At 31.0% G+C, this 18,323-nt stretch overlaps 1 protein-coding gene across 1 annotated transcript in view; it reads right to left on the reverse strand.

Annotated features, from left to right (window-relative positions):
* Positions 1–534: 534 nt before the first annotated feature.
* Positions 535–18,323, reverse strand: part of LOC143072380 (uncharacterized) — a 230,978-nt gene continuing 213,189 nt past the window's right edge. The window contains exons 8-10 of the mRNA XM_076247281.1: positions 1,913–2,066; positions 1,525–1,614; positions 535–965 (exon numbers count right to left, since the gene is read on the reverse strand). Coding sequence (XP_076103396.1) covers positions 589–965; positions 1,525–1,614; positions 1,913–2,066 — 621 coding nt within the window. The 3' untranslated portion in view covers positions 535–588. The remainder of the gene's footprint in view (positions 966–1,524; positions 1,615–1,912; positions 2,067–18,323) is intronic.

The following is an 18,323-nucleotide window of genomic DNA, read 5'->3' on the forward strand; positions in this document are numbered from 1 at the left end:
TATCCCCAGCTACAGTTGTTGTAAGATTTTATTGATAAGCAAGCTTAAGAACACTTGAAATAATTTCATTCAAAAAATATTAATTAAACAATCTTGACATTAAAAAAACAAGAAAAAAGAGAGAAAAAAGGAGGGTTCATGCCCAAACAGCATGTGCAATCAATTTGTCTTTATGTAATCATACATTTTTCTAATCATTCGTTCGGAAATGCAGATCATGTTGCAGGAGATTCTTATTTTTGCCCCCTTATTGCATACTATGCGGAATGATTTTGCTCGCTGTTGGAGATGGTACGGTCTTGTTTTGCTTACTATACTAGTATACGGTATGCGTTTTCTAATTGTTGAAAGCGTACATTGATCTGTTGTTGTTTACATCATTGTCCTTGGGTCTTTGGTTGATTCTTTGGTTCAACTGCTGTCTCACTGACAATCGTATCACATCTCCTTATTCTTATATATAAATGTAAGATTTCAAAAACAGTAACACACTCGTTTTTTGTCAAAATTTTATTAGATAAATTAAAATTAAAAAGTTATATGTACAATTCAAACATACATTTGGCTTTTAATTGGTTTTTTTCCAATTCAAGCTACCAATATGTTTTCTTCAAGTTTAATCTCGTGAATACATTCATCAATAATTTTGTCGATCATAGGCACTACAACTGCATCTTCTTGTTCTTTCTTTTCTGTGTTTTCGTGCTTGTCGTTTTCTTGGGCTATAACACATGGATTATCCCCCTGTCCTCTAAAATCGTCAGAATAATCGGTTACTTGGATTGTTGGAATAGCTTTGAGGGATGATACTGATGACACACCTATTGTTGATGATGTTGTTGTAGAATCTTCTGATGTCAAGAAATAAAACCCCCATGTCTTCCCTCTAAAGAATGCATTTTGTCTCACCCAGCCAAAACCAACGGTTCGGTCCATTAAAGCTAGTTTTAATTTGACTTGGTAGCCTGTTGTAATTAAAAAAAAAACATAAGATACATACTACAAACTAAAATGTATTCGTTTACTGACAAACATAAAGTAATTAGAGTTGTAAAATTGGCAATCATGCCACATCTCCTTATTCTACCACATCTCCTTCAAATTATATATAACACATCTTCTTATTTATTTACCAAATCTTCTTAATCTTACATGATTTATAATTTGGCAATTTTTAATTCTAAAAGAAAGAAAACTTTGATTAATTTTACGTCAAATGTAGGTTTTCCAAAGTCTTGGTTCTACATTTTGAACTAAAAAAAGATTGTAGTTTTTCATGGCGTATTATTCTGTATAAAGAAACAAGATACTAGTGTAGGTAATTTGTGTGATCAGAACTATTCATTCTCAGTTTTAGAAAAAAAACATTTATTTTGAAAATTGATTTATTCTCTTGTGGACAGTTGTCTCATTGGCAATCATACCATATCTTCTTTTTTATATCAACAATTCGAATTTGTTCGGGATATAATTCAAAATCGGTCGGTTGAAGCATTCCATCCTGGTAGTAAATACTTAACAAACCTGACTTGATGTTGATAATTCCTCTGCTTTTTTCATCACGTGTGACTGGATTTGTTCGAATTCCTCCATTTATGGGGAAGAAACAGCCTTCTAAAATAATTATTATAATGAAATATAAATAAATGAAATTAAAGTGTAGTTAAAATATTTACTCTCTTTGAACAGCTTGAATAACTTTGCACTTTAAATCTAGCTGTATTCATCTGTTAATAACAACCAACGCATACTACTATGTAAATTTTCATATGCAGTTACTCCGAAACGACAGTTCGAAATATTTGGACGAATTTTCTTGATTTACAGTTACTTACAATTTAACATATACATAAAATATAAATAAAACCAAAAACAAAAACAAAAAAATTGTTAATATACAAGAAAGACGAACCTTTACCACTCTCCGTTTTTTCAAACAAAGATTTTTTCTCAGTCTTTAATTTTCTGAAATAGTTTCCGTTCTTCATTCCCAGTACTTCATAATCACACTCCTTGTAGTATATCTCGGCCAACTTTTCGTCAGATCCAGTGGCTTGGATAAAATCCTACAAAACAAATCTTGCATATTATCCTCATTAAAAATGAATACTGCATGATGATATTTTTTTTTTTGGAGGAAAAAAACATAAGTTTAGAATTTATTTTACAGTTAAAGTTTTGTAAGAATTTAATGTGTTTCTGTTCAACACGTTATATTGTTCACAAATAGTTGTTGCTTACAATTACCAAAACAATCTCAAATTTAAACACTGTGCTTCATATAAGAAGTTTCATTTGAATTCTCATACAACTAATCTCCGATAAATATTTTACATTGGCGTATCCAGAGAAGTTTATGTAAAAGGAGGGGACTCCAGTATTGCTTCAGTGTTTTCCTATTAAATCAACCAAATTTTCCCCACAAATGAGGAGATCGGGGCCCCGGCCCCCTTGAATCCGCCTATTTAAAAAAAAAATACGGACGTTTTTGAATTTACTTTGTATCTGTGTGAATGATAATGTTTAAGTTAAGATAAATACTTCGGAGTCGTATTTGAAGTATACAAACCTCAGGTACTGGTGTGTTGTAGGTGGCTGATGTTATCTCATATAACTTCTCAACGAGGCCATCAATGTTAACTGCTGTTAGTTGTTGATCAACCAAGTTAAATCTGAAAAAAAAAATCATCGCATAAGATCAAATTCATTTACAGTTCCACGCATGAAACAGGAGGTCTTACTGATTCTACTGTATTCTTTAAATTCATGCCAAGCAACATTGTAGAGTGACCTAATAGTTTTAACGGTTTATAGAAAGCATGGTGTTGAGACATTTGTCCATTGGGCAATACATTCAAAAACTATTAAATAACATATTTAAGCATACTACTATTAGATAAAGACCAATATAAGATGTGATCTACCACTGTCACATACTATTCTAGAGGAAATTATTACAATAAAAATGAACGTTCATACCCGTCTTGTTCCGTTGCCATGTATGCAGCCTGTATTGTGTCACTGTAGGCATGGATTAAGTTTTCTTTCATGACAGATGACAACGTTTCTCAGATGGCAGCCACTTTCTATAAGAAAATAATAAGTTTGAAAATATGTGATTTGCAAACAAAAAAAATGATAAATATAACCTAAGAAACCTGATAGTAACTAACGAACTCAAAAGGAATTACAACAAACAATTGGTTAGGGTCTTTCCTTTGGCCAAAAATGTGTGTTGTTTGCTGCAGCTACATTCATTATCAAAATTTGTTTTCAATGGCCTCTATCGCCCTCCCTGTCCCTCTTCGATAATACTGGTACCGACAGTGGAATAACAGAGAAGAATTTATCCTAAAGTTCCTTCACTAAGTCAATACGAGTCAATGTTTTCAAAAGGTTTACTACAGATTTTGCCTTCGCCTTTGAACTTGGATTAGTTACTAGTGACTAAAATTTTATTTGCTCATCTTTACAATAGTTGGTCAACATTTCTACAAATGCAGGACCAACAAATTTTAAATGGGAACACCAAATTCGTTGCCTGGTTTGACAACGTGACTAAATAGGATTTCCATCAACGTCATTAAAACTTAAGAAAAATAACATAATCTGTGAACAGAAAATTGATGGACATAGTTTAATACAGCAAATTAAACACATTTTACCTGCAAAATAACTGTTCTCAGTTTCTTCTCCTCCTCCATTTTTTCTTGGAAGCAAACCAGTATAGCTCTGTATCGTTTAGCTGCCTCACTCTGCTTTAATGCTAGATTATCATATTTGCGTTGACGTTTACTAGAAACAGCTTGTCCTTCATCTGTGTTTTTCTTCAAGAAAGAGACAAATCTATTGTTCCTGTGTTTCAGGCGTTTTTCCCATGACCAACAATCCTTGAAAGAATAAAAATCAAACACTGTAAATAAGTTTAGAAAATAAAGGGTGTTATCCATATATTATTTACATGCATATTTAAGATAATTGAAATCCCAAATTAATTCCAAGCTCGTTTTGATGACGTCATCAAGAGGACTTTTTTCCACAGTATTTCTCTTTATGATACATTAGAAAATTTCCGATTAAGTTTCAGATTCCTCAATACTGAGTATAAGTCCATTTTTTAAAGGGAAGTAATTTAAATAAAGGCAACTTGATTAAACACTATAAATGTAATTCATTTAATGTTTTATAAATGTCCGAATCTATATTCGTCCAGTCTTGTGTTTTCTTTTTCTTTATTTTATTAACATATATCTTATAACGTACTTTCTGTAAATCCCTGAGTCCCTCCAGACATATGATATGACTCGTTATCTTACGACTCACTTCCTTCTCCATTGTTATAATATCTTTGCAGATACTAGTATCAAATCTGAAATCAGAATTAAATGCGGGTTAAAATAATTTAGTGATTTCAATGATATTTTGCGATCTGTATCTAAAGACTTTCTCTTGAATACATGTGTTGTTAAAGCAAAGTTCTTTCAACATTTAAGCTAGCTTATATATAACATTTAATAATATACAATCAAACACGTTAACGATATATCATTTGTGATTGTATATTCATCTTATACAAGTACTCACGTCACGTCAAAGTCTGGTTTCTTTTCTTTCATGACAGCAATTTCTGGTGTTTGACAGTGCAGAAGAAATGCCGTGTTACAAAGTGGCACCAAAAAGTCCTGCATTTCAACCATACCTGTCAAATAATAATTATACATAATATACATAAACAAGCTATCAATAATCCAGAGTTTAAAAAAAAGATATGAAATAATTTTATATAGACTGCAGAGCTGTCTACATATCCAATTATAGCAATGTTCTGTTTCTTTTTCTTTTTCTTTATTTTCATACAATTAACTGAAAAAATGTGGACACATATCAGTGTGGATAGTATATGTTTATACAATCAAAGATTAGAAATCATCTCCAAATCATATATGAGCATACAAATCAATATATAATTTAAGAGATTCCAAACATAAGACGGACCATTTCTTTAGTACTTCAAACGGTTTTTAGTCATAAAGGCTCAAAAAGGTGGGTTCGGGAGTTTCTCGCTGCATTGAAGACCTATTGATGACCTTCTGCTGTTGTCTGTTCTGTGATCGGGTTGTTGTTTCTTTGACACATTCCCCATTTCCATTCTCAATTTTATCAACACTTTACTTTTTTTGGTCACATTTCGAATTCATTATATTTGAATTATTTCAAAGATATATGCTCAAAGGTGAAAAATAATAACTTATTAGTTTCGAAACAATATTAGTTACAATACAATGATAAACAAGAATACCGAAATTGTCATCCTCCTGGGAATATGCCATTCTCTTTGCTACATATATTGGTGCTGACATTCCATTTACTGTAAATGCTTCTTTTGCATATTCCTTCAAAAGCCTACAGTACCATTTATACTGGTCAATTCTAAACGAAAACATTTATAATAATAAAAAATTGGTAATATATAAAATAAAGTTATACGGAAGACTAACCGGTGTTTTTATTATAAGCTGTATAACTATCAATGATATTTTTTTTTTTTCATTTTCGGGTAAAACATTATTATCTTGTCTGAAGCCTAGGATTCATTTTACTTCAAAAACCATGCCAAACTACGTTAATTTTTATCGCCTTTAGTCTTTGTAGAATAGTGTATTAAAATGCAAACTTATAAAGTTAATATCCACAAATTATAGTAACTAAATACATACCTAATAAACTGCTTCAAGATTAAGTCAAGTCTTGAAATTGAAATACTCTCCATCTTTTAGTTGATTTCAATTTTTTTTAAGTTCCACTATAAGCGTTCTCTTTTCTTCTAAAGCGACAACTCTACTGAACGTCGCCAAGGTACCTCAGCTGGATAACGTCACAATGTTGCGACCGCAACGTCGTTGACATTCGGATGTTGTTCGTCGTCTCTTGGACTTTTCCGATTTCTTCCATTAATTTCCCACTGCGTATGCTCTGAATAATTGGTCCCTGCATGAGCACTCGTGTTCTCTGTTCATTTTGATCCCATTAGACGAATATGTAATTATATCTGACACATATTGATGATTGAAGCGCAAAACTAACTTATTTAGCAATTGTTTAATTGGTAGCTATGATTTATCAGTTTAATCTACAGTTTTGCGTGTTTTTTTTTTTTAATTTTTGGTTTGAATTAAACTTGAAGCAAATCCATTCAAACATTCATGGATATACTATCCTATGCACAGGCACTTGTCTCAGAAAAAGATTTCCTAAATACCTTTATATAACATGTAAGCTATATAAGAACACAAATTCTGAAACAAGTGCATGTGATCCTATGGCATATGTGATGGAAACAGTCAATACTTAATATTTATATAATCAGTAATAACAGGTAATATAGTGATATACATATTTCATAATAATCATAAAAAATGAACACCCATACGATTTCATTAAAAACTTAGAAAATGAAATAAGTTTATTACTCTCATAAAAATATAGTGTTATTGTATAAATCAGATATCGAAATTTTCTAGGGACGAAACGTGTTTGACCTGTAAGTGTATTATATATTAACAGATATTATATTTTTACATGTAAATAGTTTCCGCGTTTCATTTCATGGTAATTTTACAATTTAATTCTTGACCAAGAATCATGATTTATCTTCTGAATACAGTATAGCCGCGAAGCATGTCAGTGATAAAAAGGACGGTGGAAAATTTTATTGCGAAGAACTTTTTTGATGAAATTATTGAAAGATTTTCATATGCATTTTCTTTTTTTTTTTACCGTCTTGTTAAAGTATTATTATACTTTTTATATATATATATCACCAGTGGTAGATTTTCACAAAAAACAGTGGAACAATCAATACTTAAGAAGATTAATATATAAAATTTTGAAAGAACATACAATTCAACTTTTACAATTCAACTTTTACAAGCCTATTAATAATACTCACCTCATAGCAGTTTTATTATTCAATTTTCACCTCAATAAGTCATGTAATGCTCACTTCTCCTTTTTAACCCTTTCTTACGAAATGCTGTGTTTTTCACAATGAATTTAATATGCATTTTTTCATTTTTTGTGAATAAAAATATAGATTTGTGTCTAGGTGTTTGAATAAGTACAGATCCTGAGGTTTGATAACTTTTAATGTGCTTTTATTGTTGTTGAGTTAGATAGAATAGACTAATTTTAAACCACATTGGAAAACATCCGGAAAATTCGGAAAATCATTGGCAATCCTAATTCCATTAAATTAGACAGAGTAAAGTAGCTTAAGTCGTGTCATTGTCTTAACATGTACAAGAACAAAACATTATAATGCATTTGAATTAGGAAGAATAAATAATGCATGTGATAATGAATCATCATTCGTTGATACACGCTCCACGGCTACATGGCATTACCATAAGACAACTTAAAAAGTATATATTCTTGAGACAAAAGTCATACAACGAGTTAAGCAATTAAGGCATGTCGAGTCATTTGAGCATACACAATGTGACATATTGTTTTGAAAGACGCAAATTATCGTGCAGGCCATCAAGTGGCGAGTTTAATTTACTCCTCATAAATATCTTTTAGTACAGGTCGATACATAATTCAGTATACATTGATAACTTCTTGATGACATTAACAAATTCAATTGCTTCTAATACTTCAAATCATGTTGCTTTTTTTAAAAACCAATAGAAAGTCTACATGATGATCTGTTTGCGAATAAAAAAATAAACATTTCGTTGTGGTAAAGTTTGCCAGTTACATTTGTTTTTTTTTTCTTTCAGGTCACGCGTGATGCGTAAAATGTGAAAAGCAGTTTGCGATCGTTCGAAATTTCAAATTAACCTCTGGAAAAGATTTGTCGTTCCTTACATTCACTTATAACCAATCAAAAAAATTGTCGACATCCAATTTATTTCTTTACAATATGAAAAATTAAGCATTCTATATATGATATTAGTAATTAAGTTTCAGACAAATTTAGCACAAAATATTATTCTAATAGATGCAAATAAGGATAATTCATCATTTGTGACACTTTTAAGCCTTTTATAAAAAAAATCATTATGTTCTACGGCAATTTTCGTATTTATTGAATTTAAAGAATGTAATTGCTTTGATGAATTTGATCGGATTCATGCAACTTTTACTCTACGACTATCATAAATGGTGTTAATCACATAAAATGGAGAATCTATTAAACATTGCTTTCAACAATCAAACTTAACTTATGTGTTGCAAGACATCAGCAACCTATAACAATGCGTCAATCTTAAGAGTCAAGCCCTTTTCAGTTTGTTCTTTACATGTTTTCAATAGTATGCCACGCGTTGATTCAAAAAAGCTTTTAATATTCTTTAATCAGCATTTGTATTGCTTCAAGTGTACTTATATTTGGGTCGTATTTAATACTGGGTAAAAATTCTTAAAGAGGTGTGCAAATGCCTGTCCTTGTTCATGGACCTCGTCACTGACACTTGTTTTCTTTCTCACATCTTAATGCTTTGTTCCTAAGAAGAACTTTTTGTTCATGAAGATCTATGATAATATCTATAAATGAAAATATAGTCATACATTTGTATTTGTAACAATGGAAGACATAATAGAAAATCCCAAAAATGTGCCTAGTGAGTAAGATAAAATTAATGATTTTTTTTAATGAATTCTTTCTTAATGTAAGTCTCTCTTCGTCATTGTCTCTCTTACTAATGTAATGATGGATTCCAGATATACTACTTGAAGGGTTGCATCACAATGGTATGGTTTTTCACTTGTGTTTTTTTTTTTTTTATTAAAATTCAGTAGTACATAATCAGGGATCACCGGATCCTAGTAACATCATTTGCATAATTCATAAGTCAACCTTTTTTTCCCTGAGAATGTAAGTTTCTCAGAAGCTACACGTAAAAGTTATATTTTGAGTAGAAAATAGTTATAAGTTAAAAGCGTCCATCTGACAAGGTTCATTTGAACATAAGCTAATTGAACTGCTTCTTGATCAACGATGAGTTGTTTGGTTACAACACATTTCAAGTTATTGTTCAAATGTATTCAATGAAAGGGAAACATATCTGGCGGGAAAATATTGAAAACAACACGTTATTAATTTCTTGCGTCCGAAGCGCTTTTCTGGATTTACCTTCATCAGGAAGCTCAAAGCCAAACATTTGAAATCCGAAGATGTATAAGTACCGAAACCGTTGAAGAGCTATGTGTCAAAAATACCTAAAATAAATAGCCAAATTCATCTAAAACCAACTTTGCCTGAGGGAGTTGAAACCTTAGTTTCTTAATAATTATAATGGAATTTGATGCGACTGTCATACAAGTGAGAGGTTTAGCTAGCTATAAAACCAGGTTCAATCCACCATTTTGTACATTTGAAAATGCCTGTACCAAGTCAGGAATATGACAGTTCTTGTTCATTCGTTTTTGATGCGTTTTGTTAATTGATTTTGCCATGTGATTATAGACTTTCCGAATTATTTTTTCTTCTGAGTTCAGTATTTTTGTGATTTTACTTTTTTCTTAATTTATAAGCGGACAATTTTAGTAAAGTTTGTTAAATCATGTCAGTACCGAAATACTGACTACTGAGCTGATGATACCCTCGGGGACTGATAGTCCACCAGCAGAGATATCGACCCAGTGATGTAAAATATTGAAAACAACACGTTATTGACCTTGATCTCATTTACACATATCCTTAAAATGGTTAGTATATCTGTAGTAAGACCGTGATCTCAAAGACTTTTAACATGAAATTCAATATCAATCAGTAAAGCAGACATGTGCATTCTTGTCATTCTTCTGTGTACTTTTAAAATTTAAAACATTCCAAACAAAATCGTCAACGTTTTTGTATACTATTGCCTTGCTGACATTGTGTAGATTTTCTGCTGCGAATGACATATGATGTCTACTGGTAGTTCAATGATCCAAAATTTCAAAAGAATGAAATGTCAAGTGTTAGTGGCAAAACTGAACTGTCAAAGCCATACAGAAAAACCAATGTAGATTGTCACTTAATAAAGCTATCAATGTCGAAAATTCAAATTAATCGAATTTCATCTCAAGAGCAGACACAGTGATGAAAACAATAGTTACTCTATGACCATAGCCAACTAACAGTACATACTTTTGAATGCGATTGTGTATTCTCTTTTGACAAATAATTCTTGAGACTTAATACATATTATCGATCTTCCAGTCACTCTTGATCGTGTTATTCATTAAAAAAATATGTGTTTATGTTTTATTTCAAACAGCATAATACGGTGCATAAGAATGTCATTTGCAAATTAAAACTTGGAACATAGAACTTTAATCAAATCATCTTGAAAACAAATTCGTCTTTATACAATAGGCATGCTTCTCCATGTGCTTCAAATTTAAACGTTTGGAAGATTGTGGATTCAGGGAGAGGAGCTTTAATAGCAGGCTAAATTTGTAATAAGAAGTCAACATTTGCTGGCTTATTCAATTTTGGTCAATAGAAAAGCTTAGTTTGTCAGTTTGGTGTCACTTTCTTTATAACAAATATCATGTCAGCTTTACATTATAATCTTAATGCTATTTTCGTCTCATGTCATAAAGTTGCTGCTGCAAGCAAAGAACAGAAATAAAGATTTTATTTTATATAGCTTCGGTAATTATTTGCTGTTGTTTCTGTTGCAATAAATTAGACTTTGGGAAATTCAGTCCTTAACTGAATGTCTAATGTAAAAGATTTTGATCTGAGTTGTGCAGTGAAATTAACCCCATTATCATTATTTTAATCACTATTATTATATCAGTTAAAATTAATCAATTGTTCTTGTAATTGGCTTCATACCACATCTTTTTTTCTATAGATAAACATTTTCTTAAGGTGTAATACCAAATTATAGTACGTCACATCCGGTTTCATAAACAAAAAAAAATAGGTCGAAAAAATCATTCCCTTGAATTTGACAGTTAAAGATAAATAATCCTAGTGTATTTTATTGCAGTTAAACATTTCTGGGTCATACACATATATCTTGAATATTTCAAATCTCCATTCATTTTTTATTTGGTTTTTTCTATAGAATATTTTAGAAAGTTGAGGTTACATTGTTACTCAAGCTTGTACACAGCTAAAAAAAGAGGTAAACATATGATTGGTTAACTTCCAGTGATGGTCTTATACATGTATGCAATGATTCGAATGAAATGTTATGTGCAATTTTTCAATAGTATTGGACAGGATAAAACTTAACTCATGTCAAGTTTTTTCTAATTTTAAACAAAGATAAATTTTGCACAATCTTTTGAAAGTGCAAAGTTCACTAAGACTAGCGGGAGAAAATCAATGGTGGTATTACACCTTAGGAACCTAGTATTTGAATTATTATAAAATCATAAAAAAAATGTCCAAGATTCTGCTCACTGTTGTTGTACTTTTTCAAATGAATTAAGACTGACTTGAGAAGTAAATTCATTACACCATCAAATTACAATAGAAATGGACTAAACGTATATACATATTCGTTGAATAGTAATTTTTTTAAGATCACAGATATTAACGATAAGATGTTATATCAAAACCATTGTATTGATGACCTACGTCTTAACTTAAGATACTTTCAAGGGTCGATAAATATCAAAATACTATAAGTATTGTATAATATTGTATTTGAAGGACACAACATATCAAAATACTATAAGTATTGTATAATATTGTATTTGAAGGACACAACATATCAAAATACTATAAGTATTGTATAATATTGTATTTGAAGGACACAACATATCAAATACTATAAGTATTGTATAATATTGTATTTGAAGGACACAACATATCAAATACTATAAGTATTGTATAATATTGTATTTGAAGGACACAACATATCAAATACTATAAGTATTGTATAATATTGTATTTGAAGAACACAACATATCAAATACTATAAGTATTTTATAATATTGTATTTGAAGAACACAGTCATTATTTTCTCTGCAATAACATTCAAAGAGGCATATATGAGGTAGACTTCAGTACTAGTGGAAAATTAACGAAACAAACAGAGTACACAATGTTTACACATTTGGCCACTTTTATTCAACACTTATATTAAAAAAAAAACCATGAAAATATCCCTTCCGAAGCACTTTTCTGAACTAAACCCTCAGGAACACTTAAAGTCAAATATGTAATGCCAATAGTTATCAAAGGTACCAGGATTATAATTTAGTACGCCAGACGCGCGTTTCGTCTACATAAGACTCATCAGTGACGCTCATATCAAACTATTTATAAAGCCAAACAAGTACAAAGTTGAAGAGCATTGAGTCTGTATAAGTAAACACGCGAAGAGCTATCTCCCCAAAAGTTGTCGCAAAATGATAGCTAACTCCATATACGGTCAGCTTTTCCTGAAAAATACTGACTTAAAATTCCTGTTTTAAAATTATGAACTTTTAACATGTTTATCTAAGCTAAGGTTCCAACTTCCTCGGGCAAAGTTGACTCTAGATGAATTTGACTATTCTGTTTAGATCGTTTTTTATCATGTAACTTCGAACAGTTCAGGGTATATACACATCACTGGCTTACAAGTATTTAAGTTGGAGTGTCTTGAAAAAGCAAATCCAGAAAAGTAATTCGAACGCACGAAATTCATTAAATATGACAGGACAGGCACATACATACAGAAGTGTTTATTTCATTTAGTGACTTATTAACTTCTAAATGTATGAACGGACAAATTTAGAAACTTATGTAACATTAAATTATAAAACCGACTACTGACATGATGATATCGTCGGCTCGGGGTATTATTGTCCAACATTAGTTGTATAGGTCAATTGTTATAAAAATGAAAATAGCACTTTATAAATTTAAATGTGTCCGAAGTACTTTTTCTGGATTTACCTGCATTAGGAACATTCATAGCAAAACAAAAGAAAGCCAATGATGCATAAAGAGCTATATATGACAAAAAACGGACATATAAATAAAAGCCAAACCAAACTTTTGATAACTTTGCCTATGGCAGTTGAAACCTTAGTTTTTTCATATGTTTTTTTATATAACGAACAATGAAAAAATTATATGTTATAAAAATCGGGACCATATTACAGCGATTCCCAACTTTTACAGCAAGGACACTACCGCGAGGCGTTTCCTAACATAAAGATTGCTACCACGGAAGGATGTAACTTAAATACGTAAATTTATGTCTAAGGGTCGATCCATGCGACAGTTCTCAAAATTATGAATATACGGCTGTGTTTTAAGTATCCTTCTGGCAAAATTGATTGACCATATGAGGATTAATATTCGTAATTTCACTACCAAGAAAAGCGCTATCACAATAAAATTGAGATCTTTTACATACTATGTTTGTTTTACTGCTAGATAACTACAAAGATTTCATTATCTTATGTCAATATTTTCGTGTAAGTACAGTATTCATTTCCAACTAAGGTGATGTTTATTTCCTTCTTACAAATTAAAAGTAAACATGGCATCGTCTGCTAACAATAGAAGAATATGTCATTACACAGAATACCAATGATTGTTGACACTACAAATATTATAGTTTTTACATTATTTTTATTTAATATTGTAAGGCGTCCATTGCTCCAGACTGATGATTGATGTTACCTTGACAACCGTAACTATTTAATGGGTAGGAGAAGGAAAAATGGAAATCTGAAAATTCTGTTCACTAGGGTAAATAAACACAGCAAGTTGTTGTAACGGTTTTTTTTTTTTTTATTTTGAAAGTGGCAACTTACTTTAAAATATTGCAAAGTCATGACGGGATGGTTTTCCAAATGTTTGCTAGTCAGGTTTCATGGCACGTACTGTAAAAAAAGGATGTTGATAATAGAAATAACGAATTGAAAATAGGAATTTCGTGTAGGGAAAAAACAACAATCGCTGGAATAATTTTACGAGATTTGAACAGTATGCAATATGTTGATGATGAAAAACTGCAACAAAATCCAAGATTGGGGTAAGCAATCACAAACGTATTAGTGATACTTCAAGTTTGACAAGCACCCGTATAGTGTTTCTTTATAATTGAAACGACGAGTACATGTATAATATTCTTGTTAAGAGAAAATATATGCAACAACATTTCACCCACAAAAATGATTGTCAATATCTCGCAATATTTACGGTGTTGTGCCAGATAAGATTCATATAATATCGAAATCAATATCTGTAATAGGTCGAAAAAATTATTCCCTTGAATCAATAGGTCGAAAAAAAATATTCCCTTGAATCAATAGGTCGAAAAAAATATTCCCTTGAATCTGACAGTTGTATGTTATTTACCCTACATTTTAACCTATCCAAGTTTCGCGGGATTTCATTTTATCTTTTAAAATTACTTAATTGTTCAAGCTTTCAAGTTCATACATTATCATTTTTTATTATTGTAATAAAAAAAGAATACAGTTATGTATTAATCTCAATTTGTTTAGAACCCTTGGATCCCATGCAAGACTATCACTCACACAGTGAATGTAACGAAAATAGTTTCGTCATCGTGGTCTATTGAAGTGTAAACCATAGCAAAATATTCCAACCGACCAATCCGATTTAAGTATAAAAGTTTGGAGGTATGCAAATCATACAAAAATTATATAGATATAGATCAAGTGTCTATCTTACCAAAGTATAAATGTCTCTGATCTTACATACCATATATCAAACTGTCAGCCCTTCTAAAGTCAAGAACAGTTGTTTTCATTTAACCAAGACTAAAAAGTATCTGATATGAACAACAAATTAATCAGAGACCATGCATTGACCTTAAGATTAAACACTTTAAGACATGTGTCTTAAGAAACAACTGAGGTATTCGTCTCATCGAGTGCTGTTCTAAAATATAACAAGCAGTAAACTAAAGATTGATCAACACAAACTGAATTAAGGACGGGTCATCATTAATTTTCCTGGTGCACTGCTAAGTGACAATGAGGTATAAAAAAGTAAGACTTAATCCCATGAAACTGAATACAATACATTTATAACCTATCTAGTGTGATGTTCCTTAGTTCTTAATTAACATTTATAATAACAGAATGTAAAACTATAACAACGTTGGGAAATCTTTAAAAAGAGGCGAAAGATACCAAACGGACATTCAAACCGAAAGTTGAAAATAAAATGACAAACAACATTACACAAAATACAGCAAAAATAAAATGCAATGCTCTTCAACATCAAGATTGGTACGAGAATCATTTTTATATATGACTGTATGAGTGTTATGTTAACAAAACCGCGTCTGACGTACTAAATCATAATCAAAGTATAAATGGTGATTTAGCAAATTGCTGTGAGCACAACACAAGGTTATTGAATGACATACGTCAGAAAACCCACAGGAACAAATTTCCGAAAAGCCATAAATTTAACCTTACTTTAAAACAATGTTTAACTGTGATACCTTAGCTTTAGCATAAATACATAATGTTTTACGTTGCCACGTCTAAGTATATTATTTGAATCATACCAGCTATGAAGCACTGTTGGTTGATAGGGAAGGTATATATTAATTGGAACAAGTAATGTTTCGGGGAACTTCTTTGTTTGGAAAGTTTGCTGAAGGTCTCTCAACAAAAAACAAACTAAAAAGGAAAAAATCACAACGATTTCGTTTATCGATTAGAAAGCACTTAAGTAAAGTTAACTCCAAAACGGAAAATGTCCACGATTTTGTATTAAGAGATGTGTTTTCACGGAAAATTGTTGTCACTTTATTGTCTAATTAGGTCATGCTTAATTAGTCTGTCCATATCATGTCGCGTGGTTAAATTTAAAAAAAAAAGATATTGTACTGTCAAACTATTTGAACATTGACACTTTTCGTTATTGTTAATAGAACTTTGCAATAAAATGGAAGGAAATGTCAGTTCAATTACTCGTTTGGTTTAGCTCTCTAATTCATTTTCCATTATTGAAAGGAAATATTGTCATGGGCAGTCATATGCCGTATAAATGATGAAAAACAGAAAACTTAAAACCAACAGGATGACTCATTTACTCAGGAAATTCATGACAAAACTTAATAAGAAATATATTTAAATTTTGATTCCCGACTGCAACTTCCGTTCCTTTTAATAACATCCAACTGGGTTAGCTTAAAGATACAAGAATCTCTCTATGGGCATTAAACGTTCAAACAAATGTTAACACGTCAAGTTATAATCTCTAGGAAGATTGCTAGTGTGACAATACATTTCAGCTAGCATACATAACTATACTGAACCGCAAAAGAAACGTCGCAGTAATTTAAGGCAATCATAATGAAAGAATAAATGCTATATTTTTTATTGAATGGGCGAATAAATGCCCTTGTTATTTAACAAATTTACATCATTTCAGTTCATTTAAGGTGTCCGCCATTAGCGTTGGGTACGTAAACTGTTTGCTGCATTGTGACGTTCACGAAGACATTGGATGGAGCTTACATTGCAGTTTAAGGGCATACGATACAGTTTTGATTCTGTATTTACAAGTTGATGAAAATTTCCATATAGGCTATTTTTTACCTGATTAAATCAAATATGTAATAAAAAATATACCTTCATGTGCTACTTTTTGAGTTAAATGAGGTCGAAATTTTGTATATTTGCTCAAAATTCGGATTTGTGGCCGTATTTTCCTTTTAGAAAGAAAGACATAACTTTTTTGTTTTAAAAGATAAACATAAATTGTTTTTTGTTAAATAATTTGTAATTTCTGTATTTTATAATTATTCTAAAAATGTATGCTTTTTTTGTTCAGAAATAACTCATATTTATCAAATGGTCATGAATTGAGTAAAAAACAGTAATTTTTTGCTGTACATTTATCAAAATTAAAAAAATTGCACTATTTACAGTTTTATAAAATTTGGTCCACATAATCTCCCTGCAAAATGAAACAAAATGTCGGTTTAAAAAATAGGGGTCCATGCACTCGTTTTCGAATTAAATCAGTTTGAATGCAAAAAATCAGTCGCAAAATGCATCTTTTCCCGATATGTCACAGTTTGACGTCGCGAAAATAACATTTTACGTTAGCAACGTCATTACCTCCCCTGTAACTGTATCGTATGCCCTTAATGCACTTGCAACGACTTGAGGTCGCTGTCCAGCATTAAAACGTCCTATTGCCTGTTCTCTTTGTCGTGGGTTAATTCTTGGCATCAGTACTGCATCTAAAAGATTAAGCTGACACAAAAACTTCGGACCTCTTAAATACCCTTATAGAGGCAGGGATTAAACGTGCATCTTATAATCATGAAAAACTGCGAAATGTGTCCAACGGACCATCCGAAACCACTTTTAGAACGCCCGAATTAATGAAAGCAGTCAGTCGTAACGGAGATTTAGTAATAATAGCATCATTTGCAGGTTATTTAACTAAACCAAAATAAATAAATATGTTTTTTTTCAATGCATTTAAAAATTTGAGTTTTTGAAGAACACGACGTTTCTTTTACGGTTCAGTATATTAAGGTTATAATGACTATTGTCATTAGTTGAAGTCCGTCGATGTAAACTTTACCAACGAAAAAGCTCTGAACAAGTACCCATATGATATTATTTCTTAATTATTTTATACTTTCTACTACTAATAATAGTTACGTATAGTAGGACTTTTGTAGAAATGTAGGTAACCAGATGATATGGTGAATGTTTTCTTTATGTTTCCTGAATATATTTTGCCATTTTTTTTGCGGACTGAGGTTTTTGTCTCTTTTTCTTTCCTTTTCTTTTTTTTTGTTTTTTTTTTTGTTTTTGAGGCAGTTGAACTGCCTTAGGTTAGCACCCTAGATTTGTTTTTCCCAACTAATGCTGAAATTGGTGCCATTATTATTATATAGCAGACTAGTATGTTATTTATAACTCATTTGAAACTTTTTGCATACTATTCATTCTGGAATACAAAAAATATGCCAAGATAAACCTCCAATGATTGTCGAACAATGTGAAATAAGTTGCACATAGAATTTGAAGTGCTCAATAGAAATCCGTAAATCTGAGCCTAATGTCAAAGAACAATAATATTGCATGAAATATTTGATCGCCGAAAATCTCTAATTTCAAGTCGTTAAAATCTTCCAAATGTCACTGAGAGACGCAGGAATATCTGTTTAACGAGTGAGACTATACTATGACACGGAATTGAAGTCTCATTTTGAGGTAATTTTGACTAAGAAAAAAAAGACATTTTAGATTTGGAGGATTCTGATGATATTAAGGCAATTATTATCAATCATTGTATTTCTTTTGTTTGTTTGTTTGAGATGATTTGTGATAACTTAATCTTTATTAAAATGAATGCACATTTGAAT

This window comes from Mytilus galloprovincialis, chromosome 4 (assembly GCF_965363235.1).
Source record: "Mytilus galloprovincialis chromosome 4, xbMytGall1.hap1.1, whole genome shotgun sequence".
Classification (NCBI taxonomy): Eukaryota; Metazoa; Mollusca; class Bivalvia; order Mytilida; family Mytilidae; genus Mytilus; species Mytilus galloprovincialis.